The following is an 18,706-nucleotide window of genomic DNA, read 5'->3' as shown; positions in this document are numbered from 1 at the left end:
GGTTTCCCTAGAGACTTCTTCAATAAAGTCTGACACTTGTTGTCCCTTCAGTTGTAATCACTTGTTATTACACTAGAATGCTATTGATGTGATGTTGTTATGGGGGAGGAGACGTGTTCTAGAATGCTATGATTATGTCTCAGTCTTTTAGTGAGCCTCTGCCCGTGGGCTGCGACCTTCGCAAGTGTTTCTCACCATTGTACCACCCTATTAGGTGAGACAGGAAAGTGAAAAGGGCCTAGTGGCCCCCAGGTGGGTTAGGCTCTGATAAAATATTTCCCTTGAGGGCGGGCCTTTGTTATAAGTAGTTCAAAATGATTTGAGAGCATTTCATAATGATTTCTTTTTCCCTTCCTCTGCTGGAAGCACCAGGAGATTTTTCTCTGATCTTCACAGTGAGAACCTAGTGAGGCTCCTGAAGGTAAAACCCACAAATGTGTGGGGCCCCCCAAAGACTGGACATCCTGCAATTTTTAAATCTCTAGCTCATGCACACGGGCCCTTCAGTAATTCCTGAATGATAGTTGAAGTGTTCCTACCAATACTAGCTTCAGCTGTGGTTTCTGCTCCTGCGTTTCTGCTCCAGGTAAGCCATCATCTCTGCAGCCTCCTCTCTCTGCAGTTATAAGGGCAGCAGCTTGCACTGTGACCTCAATTCTCTGATGGCTCTAAGAAGAGTTGTTGTTTTTCAGTTTGCTTGGCACTTTTGTTGTCGTTGATATGAGATCAAGAATGACGACTGCCAAGCTGGTTACATGTTGAATGGGAAACCAGAAGTTCCCGCAAAACATGAATACACACATAGTGTCATTATAGGTGTCTCTCAAGGAATGATGCCCCAGAGATAATCCTTTAAGAACAACATTTTAACACAATTTCAAACAATTTAACTCAATACATTCTAAGACGAAAGCAGAAATAAGAGTCTTTAAAATGACTAAACATGTGGGAATGGGACAGTGTATTAGTTGAAGAGAATCGGGTTCCTTACCCTACTTCTTAATCTTTCTTGCAAATTTGAATATGAAGAGAATGATCACGTGATTTCTAGTTTGACAGCTTCCCAGGCATAGTCACACTATTGGTTCTCTTTCAGACTGAGATGCATTTCCTGGAAGTACCTCTTCTCTAGCGTAAGGTTCTTGCTTCCCAGAGGAGTGTGTTCAGTTTTACCCATTTTCTGTGCCAAACAAGTGTTCAGCTCTTCCAGCTGCTGATGGAGTCCAGTGCAGAGGTTGTTCAGCAGGGTCGTGTTCCAGGCAGCAGAGGAGCGCTCTGTGTGGACGAGGTCGAAGATCTGCTGGAGCATCTCATGGAGGACAGGGAAGGCCTGGGCCTTCTAGAACTGGCTGCCCTACACCATCTCCCAGAGGAGATGTCCTTCAGACAGGAGAACAGAGAGATCCTGCTCATTTGTCTCAGAAGCATCAGGTCTTCCTGTGAAGCAGGACATGGCTCTGAGGTAGGTCAGCCCACAGATCAGTTGGTGATGCAGCTAGCCATCAGGAGGGCCATCAGAGGGTGGGCATTGGGGCCCTTGGGGCTGCTGGTGGCCTGGATGAGATGTGCGTCTGTGTGAGTCTTGACCCCGAGTTTCTCTGAAATCCTGTCTATACATGCCTCTCAAATATAAAACATAGTAATTTTCATTTTCTGATTGTTCTTCTGCACTTTTTATGTTTTTTTTTTTGCTTTCCTTATGTATGCTCCAAATAGATTAGAATAGATTAGAAGATATCAACCATTTAAATTATTCTTTTCGTTTGATTTAAGTTTAATTTGCCAAAAAAACTTCAGATGTTTTAAGGTAAATGGATTCAAAGCTTTCAAATGATGAAAGTCTTTTTGTTAAAATTAAACTTGTGTTAATAGTGTTCTTCTTCTTGCTAAGAATAAAATTTCATCTCTGCTCCTGGGCTCTGTTTTCCCCTCTTTATTTTGTCAGCCAAGCTGCCTCATGTCTCTGCGTTTGTCCTCTTAAAAAAGGATTTATTAGACCTATTCAACAAATAACCCCTTAGGAGAAAGGTCTATATCCTGTTCACAATATTCTCATTACCCAGGGTTCATATTAATTACTCAAGACATAATTATTAATGAATAATATTCTCAGATTTTGTGTACAAAGGAAGACTTAGAGGAAGGCTATTTTTACTTCTAACTTGAAAAATATTATTAGTAAGTGAATTGTACCATGCATTCTTTAATCAGGTTACAATCAGACTTAGTGTTTCTTTTTAAAATACAAACAAATACAAGAAATTTTCTATAGAAACGATTTAATGAAAATAATAAATTCACTAATATAAAGAATAGATTTTTTCTCTTAACCACAATGTAAAGGTGTACATAATATTATATGAATAAAATTAATTGAAATCTTATAAGTAAATATAAAGGTGCACATAATATTATATGAATAAAATTAATTGAAATCTTATAAATAAAGAAATAGATAGATAGGTAGATAAGTAAATATTGAGGTAGATAGATCAGCATGGTCATCTGTAAGTGACTAGTGCCTGTAGAGTGGAATATGATGTTTAATACTCCTGAAAACATTTGACAAATTGATTCGATTCAGGTCATGATTATAGCATAAATGAGAGTCGTTGACATGGCAGAACACGTGGAAGTGTGATATTATTAGTTAGTGAGAATCATTTCCATGTTGAACCAGGTGTCATTCCTCACTCCTTAATCTTTCTTGCAAGTTTGTTGATGAAGAGAAGGATCTGGTGATTTTTCTGCTCTGACAATCTCCCAGGCACAAGGGCTGTATTTCTTCTCTTGCAGATACAGAGTGATTCTCTGGAAGTATCTCCTCACAGCCAGCGTGGACTCTTCATTCATCAGGGGAGTCTCTTCCACTCCCACCTCCTGGGTCAGACAGGCTTCCAGGTCAGTCAGCTGCTGATCAAGTCCAGTGTAGAATTTGTCCAGGAGGGTCTCATCCCAGGCAGCAGAGGAGCCCTCTGTGCTGAAGAGGTGGAAGATCTGGATCATCTCATGGACCACAGAGACGGCTTGAGCCTTCTGGATCTGGTTGCCATCAAACATTTCCTGGGGGAATCCAAAGTCATTTCTGTCCTTCAGGCAGGAGAAGGGGGAGATTCTCCTCATTTGTTCCAGGAGCATCAAGGTCCTCCTATTATCCAGGCTGTGGGTGTGAGGCAGCTCACATCCCAGAGAGCAGATGCAGTGGCAGCTGAGCACCACCAGGGCCGTCAGGAAGGAAAAGGGTAGGGCCATTGGGGATCTTGCAGATGCTGCTGGCCTGGCTGAGGGAGTGACCTGTGACCCTTGGTCTCTGGGTTCTCTGAAAACCTTTGTTTGTGCATGTGTCTTAAATAGGGCACGTGCCGGTTTCCATTTTCTGAATGTTTCCCTTACTTTCTGCTTCTGTTTTTGCTTTTCATTTGCCCTCTCCAAATGGGTGAGAGGAGCATTTCTCAAACATTTTTTTTCCCATTATTGCCTCCCCTTCCCCTGCCCCCAGAGCCTTTTTAGATATTTTTTCCTAATGGACCTGATGACATTTTGATAACCCAGATATACTATATATCTATTTATGTACCCTATTTATATCTCTACTTTACATATAGAAAAAGCAAGTGCAAAATTTACTCTTTATTCAGTGCAGGATTAAGAATGACTAAAAATTTTAAGCTCCAAGTTAAATTTAAAAGCTATTGACATTTATTTTTACTTTATATTTAAGTTTACAAAGTGACTTTTAATGTAATGTATTACTTAAATAAATAGTAATGTAGCCAATTACATATTCAAACAAATTTTATGTAAATACTTTATAATAATACCAATGTATAGATATACTTAAAACTCTATGAAAACTGCTAAAAACCATTGAAAAAATAAATTACTTTCTTAGCATGTATTTAAGTAAACTTTTAACTTTGTTTCAATCAGAAAATAATTTTTAACTTCACTAGTCGCTAGATATTTATCTAGATATTGTCAACATTTTTTTAGTGCTTGATGTAATTATTCATCTGTTGAATAACTTTAGTAGAATTAAATCATAAAATACAAAGTACTTGCATTTAATTCTCAAGGCCCACGTCACATTGAGGCTCAGACATAAGCAGCATCCACAGGACAGTCAATGGCAGCTCGGAAGTAAGAAGGCTGCCTCTCACAATATGGCTTTGAGAGCAAGCAGATGATGGAGAGAAAGTTCTCCAATGAGCCATCAAGTCACCGTAGATTTGTAGCACTGATTTTGCATACAGTTTACATTTCATGCACTCCATGTCAGTGCTTCCAGTCTGATACACAAAGAAAACCCAAAGAGGAAAATGAGTGCTAAGGAATAAGATATTTTTGGACAGGGCTGAGCTTTGGAGCACCACAAGGCATTGTAATGTCTAAGATATGTTCACACCCTTAAGAACTAATTTTTGTACCTTTGGGAGCAATATCATCCACAGTGACAATACACGATTTAGACAACATTATCAATTTAAATCTTTCTTTGTATTTTTGCATTAAATTTCACCAATCCTATAGGACTTGCAGAGGTTCCAATCCAAGTCTATTTTTTTCAAACAAAAGTAAACCATCTTCGTAATAAATTCAGAACTGGATGAATATTATTATCATGTAAAGAATTAACTTTCAGCTCCGATCCTGAACTCTTTTTATCTTGCATAAGAAGTTATGTTCCTTGGCCCTCTCCATTCCTGCTCTTGAAATGGTAGGGGTGAGACCATCTTTGGCAAATCAATTCCTTGGTAACTGGACTCTGTCTTATTCACTGTATTATCCTTGGCACCAGGCCCAGTGCAATCACTAAATAAATAATTTTTACTAAAGAAGCTTCTCAGATTTTCTCTTCCTGCTGGAGGGTGTTCCTGAATGACCAAGCTATTTTGCTTCATCACGGCTACATTGGCTAGGATTATAGTAGACATGGCTGATAAGACACTCTAATCTTACTGATGGCAATAATGCCTGCTGAGTTTATTGCTAGAACCAATAGGATTCTATTTCCTCTAAGGTGCATGTGGCTCTGGGGATTCAAGTTGCAAGAGCAGCACGATTTTCAGCCTTGGCCTAGTGCTGTATTAAACTCACACATATGACCTCATCTCTAATTTACCATCTACTTTGTGATAATAGGAAATAACCAGCCTGGTGTCATACACAGAGCCACATATCTAACGTCACCCTCTCCCTGACTGACACAGCTCACAGCAGCCACACAATTGACCACGTTACGTTTTGGTGGCTCTTTACTGAAGTGGCAATTGCCTACCTTCACCCTGAGAGCCTCTGGAGTCTCCTCGCAAAGAATGATGTATGGTCATCTGCCTCCTGTTATCTCCTCCCATTCCCATGGGATAGTGGACCCCATTTCAGTGTGATTTCCGAAATTTGGCGTGTAAAGTTTAGAATATTACTTCAAGTAAATCTGGAAGTAAACTTGTGGGAAATCAAGAGTCCAGATTCTGAGAACTTGGTCTGCTGTTTTTGCCTGCTAACCTGCTCGTTCTGCTTTATGCAGTAAGCAGGGCTGTAGCTCTCCTCCAGGTGCCAGGCGTGTGGGCTTTAATGCCCTGCTGTGGTGGGAATATTGTGTGATGGTACTGTGTCCCCACAAAATTCACTGAAAAATTCTAAACGCAAGGTGATGGTATTAGGTGGTGGGGCCTTTGGGAGGTGATTGGGGGGGAGGGTGGAGCCCTCCCGAAGGGAATTAGCGTTGCAATAGAACAGGCCTGCGATAGATCCTTTGCTCTTCTGCCACATGAGGGTAGAAGAAGTCGGGAGGGTGGGACCTGGAAGTGGGCTCTGACCATGACTCGACCATGTTGAGACTCTGATTTTGGATTTCGAGACTCTAGAACTGTGACCTTAAAATTTGAGCTCTTTATAACCTACCTACTTGATGCTAATTTGTTAAAGCAGCCCGAATGGACTAAAAACTGACCTGACCTATTTTCTCCTTAGACTACCCCCCAGGAGTCTGTAAAATACCTGTGGGTGGAAAAATCATCTTACCCAACCTTGTTTCCTAGGCATCTATTCTAGTCCTAACCCTCTGAGGAGCTCAATCAATGTGCACGAGCAGAATAATCATGGTAATAATAGGAGAAAGAAAAACACCGATATATGCTAGATAGCTATGATTTGAGAGGACAATAGCTCTAAAGACACTGTGTCAATTCTTCATAATTTTACAAGAGAAGTAGAATTTAATATTGTGTAGTGTACTTTAAAAAAACTGTTTGCAGGGATATTTTCTTCAAGTGTGCATTTTCAATATTTCGAATATCAGGATGGGAATCCTAGGCCTGGTCATGAATGGAAGACTCACTCTCCACTTTTATTCCAGTATCCTCAATACCTGCAAGGGGCTACCTGGTCGTACTTTCCTGGGCTCCCTCAGGTAATAAGGAAACAACTTGTGTTGTCTCCACACTCGTGGCTATTTTCCAACTTTAGTCCACCTTTGGGCCTCAACTTGAACGCTTCTTTCAAAGGGTCAATGATACTGTGAACTCGAACGAGTGACATCCATGTCATCTCCCCGGGTTTCAATGGTGGAATCAGATTTTGGGTCAGTTTTCTATTTTTACATAAAGTCTGTGCAGCAAACACATTTATTATTCTTTTCGTCTCAAAAAGCATCAGTGCAAAGAGTGCAATGATGGAGAGTGGCCTTCTTCACTGAACTTGTCTCCTCTTCCATCAGTCACCCGATTGGAGTCTATTTCCCAACTTCTCTGCACTTAGAAGTCCCATGAGAAGAAATTCAGGCCAACTAATGTGAGCAGAAGTGATATTGCCCTGTATGGTCCTGGCCCTTGAAAACATCCCATGTGATCCACCTTCCTTTTTCTCTTTACAACCAAGTGGAATAGACCCAAGTACCACAGACAGATTGGGAGTCACACGCTGAACATGCCTAAGCCGCAAAATAGAGGGTACCATGTCCCTGAATCACTGCTTGGAGAAGAGTCAACAAGAAGATTCAACTGGGCCAGCCCTGGTGGCCTAGTGGTTAAGTTTGGCATGCCCTGCTTTGGTGGCTTGGGTTGGGTTCCTGGGCGTGGACCTACACCACGCACCTATTAGTGGCCGTGCTGTGGAGGTGGCTCACATATAAAAAGAGGAAGATTGGCTGGCAGCGGATGTTAGCTCAGGGTGAATCTGCCTCAGTAAAAAGAAAAAACAAAAAAGAAAAGAAGATTTATCTAATCAGAAGTGCCATTGTGCTCTTTTGTGAAGGAAAGATAAGTTTCTATTACGATCAAATTACACTTTTCTGTTTGTCTGTTACAGCAGCGAGCATTAACTTAACTGACAAGTATCTTTAACCATATACTATCCTGAAGAATCTTTCCTTAAGAAAATGAACTTCACCCTTTGGGAACAGCAAATACCCTCCAGACCTTAAATAAATTTCAAAAAGTGGTCACAAAATTGTTTATTTAAGGAAATAGACCATAGAAATTTTTGTGACTTCATAATGCACAATACATTTTTTAAATATTCTCATGATTTTCGTTTCAGGTATTTTTCAGCTGGTGCAGAAATATAAGTCGAGATTGCTTTGGTGAGGCTTAGCAAACAATAATGTAGTTGATTAGGGAGTCACGAGTCTAACTTCTTTATTTGCTGGCTTTTCTTTGAAGATTGTTACATGAGGGAAAGGCACTTTTGCATTTCCACTCTGACAATCTCCCAGGCACAGGGGCCAAAATTCTTTTCCTTCAGATAGCGATGGATTCCTTGAAAGTACTCTCGGACAACAATTCCCAAATAGGGACAAGCCAGATTTTCTTCTTCCATCTGCTCCAGCTGTTCCAGGCTGTGATCAAGTCTAGAAAGTAGCTGGTCGAGGAGAGCGTTGTTCCAAGCAGCACGGCTGTGCTCTGTGCTGAAGAGGTTGAAGATCTGCTGGAGCATCTCCTGGTGGAAACAGGTGCCTTGTGTCCTCTCAATATGGGTGATAGTCTCTGCTTCCCCAGGAAATTTGAAGTCGGTTCTGTCATTCAGGCATGACTGAGAGGGGATACTTGCCAGCTGTCTCAACAGCATGAGGATTTCCGTTTTTCCTAGGCTACCGGTCCAAGGCGAGTCCCCGCCAAGAGAGCAGGCAGGGATGGAGCAGAACATCACTCCTGCCACTAGCCAGTGGATCTGGGCCATGGAGAACTCCGGTGATTCACCAGTTGGCCAACAGGGGGCGCGCGGGCACCGCTGAGCAATGAGCGCAGTTTTCTTCGCGGGCTGCCCGGAACGCGGGATTCTCTAGGCGGCCGCCAGAGGGCGCGCAGGGGCCTCCCTGACGCCCGGGATTCAGACGCGCAGACGTGGGAGTTTTGCTTTCAGTCGTTCGGGCCGCTGGAGGGAGATGCAGTCGGGGCGTCGGGGACCGACTTTGCGTTGCTTTAATAGTGAAGAAGAAAACTCCCTTTCCGCGGCCCTGACTGCTGAGGAGGGAGCGTGGCGGCGGCCTCGCCGGGGACGTGTCTCTCAGGGGGCGAGCACAGAAGCCGGCGTTTTCTGCGCTTTCGCCTGAGTTTTGCGCTTTCCTTTCGCACAGACACTTCAGCGGGGCCATTGTTACAGCGAACCCGTTTCCCGAGGATCTGAGGCTGGAATCCGAGCGGGTTGAGTCGTGTTTACAGGTTCGGGAGAGTGTGAGGGCGAGACGCGGGGACAGATGCAGAGACGGGGGGCCGGGGCCGTGGGCCGCGGCGGGTGCCCCCCACGTGCTCGGTGACTCTCCTGGTGACTTGTCAGCGCGACAGCGGGAACGTGGTGGAGGACAGTATTGAGAAACTGAAAAGTGGGAATAGGGACAGTGCATTCTATTAAACATTTTTGCGATTAAAATATTTCAATATTAAATATAAATATCAAACAAAATTTTAAAATATTTTTAGCGTTAAAACTGCATTTCATTAAACTCGAACTTCATTTAAACTATATTTCATTGATACCTAAAGAAGAATTTAATATAATAATTCTTTCCTAGGTTGAATGGGAGTAAACGCGATAATATTTTCAAGATTACTGCTTTACTTGTTTTCAGTTGAGAGGATTGCCAATGTCTCGGGGCACCCTGACAATCGTAAATAACTTTTTTTTTCACTTCACGTTGCTGAAAGGACTGTCACAGGTCCGCACCTTGACTGTATTGTTGGAGAAGAATTAGTGTTGTGTACAAGCCGCTGAGGACATTCAGCAGGTCAGGGCTTTGAATTTGCTTTGGTAAGGATTTTACAGACTGAGGAATTTGCCTACATTTCGTTGACACGGTGCCCCCTTCCTTCGTGAGACTCTGAGGGCCTTGCAGGGCCGGGTCATTTCTTGTCTTTATTTAAAATTTTGATATTTTGTTTATCACGGATATTTTGGCATTAATTTTCACTTTTTAATATTGGATTAAAATAGTATTTATCTTGATGGTTTAGATTTGGTGCCTCCTCAACTTCCGTGATTTAGATTTGGTGCCTCCTCAACTTCCGTGCTTGAGGGAAGTACTTGCTCACGTGACCTTGATGCTAACCCAGGAATTGGCTTTTGATTTAAGGTTGTGATCTTCCCCTGCTGAATATCGAGAGGTGTCCTATTTCTCCTCACCCTCTCCCCCATATATTTTTTTAACCATTTCCTTGGTATCTATAACTTTTTTTCTTTTTTACCTGTGCCATTAAAAAATATCATCAGAGATGGTCTGAAACTGAGGAGGAGGAAAGGGCCTATTTATCTCATTTGTACTGTTTCACAGAGCAGCCATTTTTGGTCAGACAACTTTCCTTCAGGCGGGTTCTCTGCAAAGAGCTTCAAGTGCGCTGTCAGGTTTCTTTCCTCAATGTGCTGGATACTGATCTAAGGGAGGAATTTGGGCTTTGCTCTGCTACTCTCCTGCAGACAGTCCCGTCTCCTAGAGTTTATTTGAGGGACCTCCATATACAGAGCCCTGAGAGACTTAAGGGAGCTGCAATCAAACCTACTCTGACTTGGCTGAACGTGGACTGTGCAGATTATCGTATGTTATGTTAATATTGTTCAGTAAGTGAAAAGCAATAGGATATATTGGAGTGTAAGAGGAAGCCATTTGGTGTAAAAGTTATTCGACTTGACCGTGTTTTTCCAAAATAACCTGATGTGGCCTGTGGAGCATGCACTGTATATCTGCTTTAAACATTTACTCTCCCCCAAAGACAAGAAAGATGCCCCAAAGACAGGGATGTAGCTTCCACCACATTGGTATTTCTTTTAGGATAAGCATCTCTCCCTAAACACTAAGGATTAATTACTGACCTGCTGTGCTCACCTTGTGACCACTGACCTGCTGTGCCAGCTCAGCATCTCATGATAGTAGTAAAAGAGATATTCTTGTCATATATGATGTATGCAAGCTGGTATATAACCACTCTGTACACCCCACTTCTTTGGTGCTGTTCCTTCCTTGGAGAAGGAAGGCCCTGGGGTATAGTCTTCAAACTTGGCTCATAATAAACTCACCACAATTTTGATTTATAGATTGATTATAGATTATTGACTTCCACATCTCTTGGCATAGTTGCAGCAGGAATTCAGAGAGACGTGCTGGAGACCACTTGGAATCTACACTGAACTGGCATTTGGACCAATAAGGGCACATTGAGCACCCCCCCCAGATCCCTGCATTCTTCAGGTGACCCCAATGAGTTCTTCTGAATCCTGGACCTCTTTATTTTAAGTCGATGGTCCAGAGTTTATATGAGCTGTTTTGAGCCTTAAGACTAGGTATCTTAAGGGGCTACCAGTACATTTCCTAGGTTAGATGCACTTAGGGGTAATTCCTAGGAAAAAGAAACCTAGGGGGAATTTCCTAGGCCAGGGGAGGCCAAGGGGAACTTTGGAGTGAATGGCGTTAGGCTGACCATTTTAATTTGGCTTTGTTTTGGAAAGAATTGTGTTTCTAAAGTCTGAACAAACAGCTTGATAGAGAAATGAGAGTCTGAACTTATTGCAAACTGAAGAGAAGGGACACCAGCTCCTCCCAGCTGTAGGGCGTTTTCAGGTGACTGAGAATCTCATGGGAGTGTCTGACCCACTATGCTGTCCCTAGAAATTATTCAGACTTTATAGTAAAATAAAACTAAAAGAAAAACAGGGAATTGAGCTTCTGAAAGCCAACCAGTTCCTAAATGAGCAGTCTCCTCTCAGAACTCCAGCTGGCTTCGTGCTGAAACTTGCAAGTGCTTAACGAAATGGGGATAACTGTAAATAGCTGGCAAGATGACCCAAGATAAGATAAAATTACAGTTACCACTGTGGGACTCTTTTTTTTTCCCCTAAGATTCGCCCTGAGCCAACATCTCTGCCAATCTTCCTCTGTTTTGTGTGTGAGTCACCATCACAGTATGGCTACCGACAAGTGGTGTAGGTCCATGCCCAGGAACCAAACCCAGGCTGCCAAAGTGGAGCGCACCAAACTTAATCACTAGGCCACAGGGCTGGCCTGTGGGACTCCTTTTTTAAGAACCAGGTAAGAGAGAAATTTTTAGAGAGTTGAGCTGGCCAACTTCCAGCATGATTGCTCAAACTAAAGGTTCCGGAAGCTGTAAATATTTATTAAGAACAGCAAAAAAAAAAAAAAAAAAACTTACCAAGCTTGTTTTGTGTTCTGAGGGCTTAGCTTAATAATCGTCAGGTTGGGATTCCAAAATATGGTCAGAGAGGGGCGGAGTCAAGATGGCGGCATAGGCAGACTCTGAACTCACCTCCTCCCGCAGACACAGCCAATTTACAACTACTCGTGGAAAAATTACCCCTGAGACAGAACTGAAAACTGGATAAGAGGAACTCCTGCAACAACGGACAATCCTAACTGAGGTGGAAGAGGCAGAGACTCCCTTCTGGAGAGAAAAACGCCACCTTCACAGGCCGCCAGCTTCACGGCCAACGGGAGCAGCTCACAGGTACGCAGCCTCCCTGGAAGCATGGGGCCCTGAGCCAGGGAGCGCCCCCGCTGTGGGCATTTTGTGGACCCAGCACAATCGAGACCAGCGGCATAATATCTGACTTTGCCTGCTACTAAAGCATTGGGTAGTACCCCCAGAAAACCCGGTTCACAAAGAAACTAAAACTGGCTCTTAAAGGGCCCGCGCACAAACTCACCCGTTCCAGAAAGCATCCTAAAATCACCAGAAAGAAAGGTGCACAGTGCTTCCGTGACAAGAGACTCACCTAATAGGCCCTGAGTGCATCTCAGTGAGGGGTGAGACCTCTCCAGGGACTGGGACATTGGCGGCGGCCATTGTTGTGGCCTGGTGTGAGTGTGCTGACACAGACGCCATTGGAGTTCTCCCTGAGACCTGCTAGCCCAGGGTCTGCTCCACCCGCTAGAGCACCGATTTAATCCAGCTCAGCCAGGGCAGGCAGCCCACCCTAGAGACTGGCCCCACCCAGCAACAAGCCCTCAGGCAACTTGTGGGCCTGCATAGATTGGTGACTGGATTCTCTGCAGCCTGGCAACTGAGCCGACTTGAGCGGGGCAGGGTGTGCACAAGGAGCGGGTGGAGAGTGTGGGGCAGTGGCGGAGTGTGTGGGGCTCCTGCCATGGAGAGACTGGGTCCGCTTGGGGAGGTTGGGGCGCTCACACGGGGCAGGACTGTGTTGACTGTGTGTGTGGACCTGTGGGCAACAGGGCTTGTCAGCTGCAGAAGACTTGTGCTTCTCAAAGACCCACATAGGAGGTTTGCCCCACCTTCCAAAGCCTGAAACAATTGGGTGCTCCTGTGCCTAAGGGCAGCCCCACCCAGCTGCAATCCTCAGAGAGCTGACAAGAGACCTAATAGGCTAGAGGTTTACAGCAATTGTAAGGCCCTGAGCCTAACAACCTGCCACACTGGGGGCCTACTCACTTAAAAGAAATACTGCAACACAAATGTGGTATTAGAACTTGCAGTCAACTGTGCTGGGGCTCCCCACACCTGATAAAGAGACTGAAGGGCCCACAACAACTACAAGCAGCTGAGCATTACAACAGCTGGCCAGGAGCATAACTCAGCCTCCCTGGGCGCCTATAGGGAGAGCTAACAGGTCACAATAGAAGGACACACGTAGCCCACATAGGGGCCACCCCTGGAACATTGAGAACTGAGGGAAGCACACTGGAAGCCTCCTAAGGCATCACTTACATAAGGTCACCTATCCAAGAGCAGGAGACGTAGCTGACCTACCTAATACATAGACACAAGCACAGGGAAAGAGGCAAAATGAGGAGGCAAAAGAATACATTCCAAGTAAGGGAACAGGACAAAACCCCAGAAGAGGAACTAAGTGAAACAGAAATGAGCAACCTACCTGACAGAGAGTTCAAACTAAGAGTGTTAAGGATGCTTACTGATCTGGGGAGAAGAATAGATGAACTCAGTGAGAATGTCAACAAAGAAATGGAAGATATAAAAAAGAACCAATCAGAAATGAAGAATACAATACTGGAAATGAAAAATTCATTAGAGGGACTCAAAAGCAGAGTAGAGGATACAGAAGAACGGATCTGTGAGCTGGAAGAAAGACTAGAAGAAATTACCCAAGGTGAACAGGTAAAAGAGAAAAGAATTAAAAAGAGTGAGGACAGTCTAAGGGACCTCTGGGACAACATCAAGCACACTAACATCCGTGTTATAGGTGTCCCGGAAGGAGAAGAGCGAGACAAGGGGGCAGAGAATCTATTTCAATAAATAATAGATGAAAACTTCCCTAACCTAAGGAAGGAAACAGACATCCAGGTACAGGAGGCACAGAGAGCCCCAAACAAGATAAACCCAAAGAGGCCCACACCAAAACACATCATAATCAAAATGTCCAGAATTAAAGATAAAGAGAGAATCCTAAAAGCCGCAAGAGAATGTCAAGTTACATACAAAGGAAACCCCATAAGGCTATCAGCTGACTTCTCAGCAGAAACCTTACAGGATAGAAGAGAATGGCACGATATATTTAAAGTGCTAAAAGGAAAAAACTTACAGCCAAGAATACTCTACCCAGCAAGGTTATCATTCAAAATGGAAGGAGAGATCAAAATTTTCCCAGATAAGCAAAAATTAAAGGAGTTTGTCACCAAGAAACCAGTGTTACAAGAAATGTTAAAGGGACTGATTTAAGGGGAAAAGAGAAGACCACAAATAGGAAAAATTATCTACTTCCATGATTAGAACGTAATGGATACAAATGCACAAAAAAGAGGTTGGCTATGATATCAAAAACATAAAAGGAGGGAGGAGGGTAGTTAAAGAGTACAGCTTTCAGACAGAGGTCAAACTAAAGTGACCATCAATTCTGTATAGAAGAAGTAAGGAACAGAGAAGGACTACTAAAACACTGAGGAAAAAAAAAAAAAGTTAAAAAATGGCAGTAAGTACATACTTATCAATAGCTACTTTAAACGTCAATGGACTAAATGCTCCAATTAAAAGGCATAGGGTGGCTGACTGGATAAAAAAACAAGACCCATATATATGCTGCATACAAGAGACACACTTCAGACCTAAAGACACTCACAAACTGAAAGTGAAGGGATGGAAAAAGATACTCCACGCAAATGGCAATGAAAAGAAAGCTGGGGTAGCAGTACTCATATCAGACAAAATAGACTTTAAAACAAAAACTGTAAAACGAGACAAAAAAGGGCATTACATAATGATCAAGGGAACAATCCAACAAGAGGATATAACACTTGTAAATATCTACGCACCCAATGTAGGTGCACCTAAATATATAAAGCAATTATTAACAGACATAAAAACAGAAATAGACAGTAACACAATAATAGTAGGGGACTTTAACACTCCACTTACACCAACGGATAGATCATCCAAACAGAAGATCAATAAGGAAACATTCGCCTTAAACGACACACTAGAACAGATGGACCTACTAGATATATACAGAGCATTCCATCCAAAAACCGAAGAATACACGTTCTTTTCAAATGCACATGGAACATTCTACAGGATTGATCACATATTAGGCCACAAAACAAGTCTCCATAAATTTAAGAAGATTGAAATAATACCAAGCATCTTTTCTGACCACAACGGTATGAAACTAGAAATCAACTATAGGAAGAAAATCAGAAAAGCCACAAATACGTGGAGATTAAACAAAATGCTACTGAACAACGACTGGGTTAACGAAGAAATCAAAGAAGAAATCAAAAAATACCTGGAGACAAATGAAAATGAAAATACGACATGCCAGAATTTATGGGATACAGCAAAAGCGGTGATAAGAGGGAAGTTTATAGCAATACAGGCCTATCTCAACAAACAAGAAAAATCTCAAATACACAATCTAACAATGCACCTAAAGGAACTGGAAAAAGAAGAACAAACCAAGGCCAAAATCAGTAGAAGAAGGGAAATAATAAAAATCAGAGCAGAAATAAATGAAATAGAGACCAAAAAAACAATAGAAAAAATTAATAAAACCAAGAGCTGGTTCTTTGAAAAGATCAACAAAATTGACAAACCTTTAGCTAGACTCACCAAGAAAAAAAGAGAGAAGGCACAAATAAGTAAAATCAGAAATGAAAGAGGAGAGGTTACAACAGACACCTCAGAAATACAAAAGATTATAAGAGAATACTATGAAAAACTATATGCCAACAAATTTGACAATCTGGAAGAAATGGATAAATTCTTAGAATCATACAACCTTCCAAAACTGGATCAAGAAGAAGTAGAGAATTTGAATAGACCAATCACCAGTAAGGAGATCGAAACAGTAATCACAAACCTCCCCAAAAATAAAAGTCCAGGACCAGACGGCTTCCCTGGTGAATTCTACCAAACATTCAAAGAAGACTTAATACCTATCCTTCTCAAACTCTTCCAAAAAATTGAGGAGGGGGGGAAGCTCCCTAACTCATTCTACGAAGCTGACATTACCCTGATACCAAAACCAGACAAGGACAACACAAAAAAAGAAAATTACAGGCCAATATCACTGATGAACATCGATGCGAAAATCCTCAACAAAATACTAGCAAATCGCATACAACAATACGTTAAAAAGATTATACACCATGATCAAGTGGGATTTATTCCAGGTATTCAGGGATGGTTTAACATTCGCAAATCAATCAACGTAATACACCACATTAATAAAATGAAGAACAAAAATCACATGATCATCTCAATAGATGCAGAGAAAGCATTTGACAAGATCCAGCATCCATTTATGATAAAAACTCTGAATAAAATGGGTATAGAAGGAAAGTACCTCAACATAATAAAGACCATATATGAGAAACCCACAGCTAATATCATCCTCAATGGTGAAAAACTGAAAGCTATCCCTCTAAGAACAGGAACCAGACAAGGATGCCCACTGTCACCACTCCTATTTAACATAGTACTGGAAGTCCTAGCCAGAGCAATCAGGCAAGAGAAAGAAATAAAAGGGATCCAAATTGGAAAGGAAGAAGTGAAACTGTCACTATTTGCAGATGACATGATTTTATATATAGAAAACCCTAAAGAATCCACCAGAAAACTTTTAGAAGTAATAAACGAATATGGTAAAGTTGCAGGATACAAAATCAACATACAAAAATCAGTTGCATTTCTGTACACTAACAACGAAGTAGCAGAAAGAGAAATTAAGAATTACATCCCATTTACAATTGCAACAAAAAGAATAAAATACCTAGGAATAAACTTAACCAAAGAGGTGAAAGATCTGTACACCGAAAACTATAAAACATTTCTGAAAGAAATTGAAGAAGACACAGAGAAATGGAAAGATATTCCGTGTTCTTGGATTGGAAGAATTAACATAGTTAAGATGTCCATACTTCCTAAAGCCATCTATAGATTCAATGCAATCCCTATCAAAGTTCCAACAACATTTTTCACAGAAATAGAACAAAGAATCCTAAAATTTATATGGAACAACAAAAGACCCCGAATAGCTAAAGGAATCCTGAGAAAAAAGAACGAAGCTGGAGGTATCACACTCCCTGATTTCAAAATAGACTACAAAGCTATAGTAACCAAAACAGCATGGTACTGGCACAAAAACAGACACACAGATCAATGGAATAGAATCGAAAGCCCAGAAATAAACCCACACATCTATGGACAGCTAATCTTTGACAAAGGAGCCAAGAACATACAATGGGGAAAAGAAAGTCTCTTCAACAAATGGTGTTGGGAAAACTGGATAGCCATATGCAAAAAAATGAAAGTAGACCCTTACCTTACACCATACACAAAAATTAACTCCAAATGGATTAAATACTTGAATGTAAGACCTGAAACTGTGAAAGTTCTAGAAGAAAACATAGGCAGTACACTCTTCCACATCGGTCTTAGCAACATATTTTCAAGCACCATGTCTGACCGGGCAAGAGAAACAATAGAAAAAATAAACAAATGGGACTACATCAAACTAAAAAGCTTCTGCACAGCAAAGGAAACCATCAACAAAACGAAAAGACAACCTAACAATTGGGAGAAGATATTTGCAAACCATACATCTGATAAGGGCTTAATCTCCAAAATATATAAAGAACTCATGCATCTCAACAACAAAAAAACTACCAACCCAATTAAAAAATGGGCAAAAGACCTGAACGGACATTTCTCCAAAGAAGATATACAGATGGCCAACAGACACATGAAAAGATGTTCAAAATCACTAACTATCAGGGAAATGCAAATCAAAACTACAATGAGATATCACCTCACACCCGTCAGAATGGCTATAATTAACAAGACAGGAAACAACATGTGTTGGAGAGGTTGTGGAGAGAAGGGAACTCTCATACACTGCTTGTGGGAGTGCAAACTGGTGCAGCCACTATGGAAAACAGTATGGAGATTCCTCAAAAAATCAAGGATAGAACTACCATATGATCCAGCTATTCCACTGTTGGGTATTTATCCAAAGAACTTGAAAACACCAATTTGCAAAGGTACATGCACCCCTGTGTTCATTGCAGCCTTATTCACGATAGCCAAGACTTGGAAGCAACCTAAGTGCCCATCAAGGGATGAATGGATAAAGAAGCTGTGGTATATATACACAATGGAATACTACTCAGCTATAAGAAACGACGATATCCAGCCATTTGTGACAACATGGATGGACAGTGAGGGTATAATGCAAAGTGAAATAAGTCAGAGGGAGAAGGTCAAATACCGTATGATTTCCTTCATTAAGTAGTAGATAATAACAACAATAAACAAACACATAGGGACAGAGATTGGATTGGTGGTTACCAGAGGGGAAGGGGGGAGGGAGGAGGGTGAAAGGGATAATTCAGTACATGTGTGTGGTGATGGGTTGTAATTAGTATTTTGGTGGTGAACATGATGTAGTCCATGCAGAAATAGAAGTACAATGATGTACACCTGAAATTTTTACAATGTTATAAACCAATGTTACTGCAATAAACAAAAAATTTAAAAAAAAAAATCAAAATATGGTCACACAGAAATGTGGGTTGCACTCCATTCCTGGCTAAGTGTCCTACCAAAGTGCCTCCAGCCTCTGTGGAATTACATTGGCTGTTAGAAGGAACATTCCCATTAGATAAGATTATTTAAGAAGTGTGCTTAAAAGGAGACTTCAAAATTCCAAAATAACCTTACTGAAAGTTTTGTTGCAAAAAGCTAAGAAAATTAAGTTATAAAAGGTACCTAAAGGAAAATATGTTAGGCCATGG

The 18,706-nt window shown here is 41.7% G+C and overlaps 2 protein-coding genes across 2 annotated transcripts; both read right to left on the bottom strand.

The window, feature by feature from the left end:
- Window positions 1-2,697: 2,697 nt before the first annotated feature.
- LOC131419818 (interferon alpha-4-like) lies at window positions 2,698-3,252 on the bottom strand. Its single transcript, XM_058565345.1, has one exon. The coding sequence runs from the start codon at window positions 3,250-3,252 to the stop codon at window positions 2,698-2,700; it is 555 nt and encodes a 184-aa protein (XP_058421328.1).
- Window positions 3,253-7,665: 4,413 nt separating this feature from the next.
- LOC131419817 (interferon alpha-2-like) lies at window positions 7,666-8,178 on the bottom strand. Its single transcript, XM_058565344.1, has one exon. It carries the CDS (start codon window positions 8,176-8,178, stop codon window positions 7,666-7,668), a length of 513 nt encoding a protein of 170 aa, XP_058421327.1.
- Between the last annotated feature and the right edge of the window lie 10,528 nt (window positions 8,179-18,706).

This window comes from Diceros bicornis, chromosome 22 (assembly GCF_020826845.1).
Source record: "Diceros bicornis minor isolate mBicDic1 chromosome 22, mDicBic1.mat.cur, whole genome shotgun sequence".
Taxonomy (NCBI): Eukaryota; Metazoa; Chordata; class Mammalia; order Perissodactyla; family Rhinocerotidae; genus Diceros; species Diceros bicornis.
This window is presented reverse-complemented; position numbering and strand designations above follow the sequence as displayed.

Coding starts and splice junctions, on each gene's coding strand:
- LOC131419817 (XM_058565344.1), bottom strand. CDS start 8,178: ATGGCCCAGATCCACTGGCTAGTGGCAGGAGTGATGTTCTGCTCCATC.
- LOC131419818 (XM_058565345.1), bottom strand. CDS start 3,252: ATGGCCCTACCCTTTTCCTTCCTGACGGCCCTGGTGGTGCTCAGCTGC.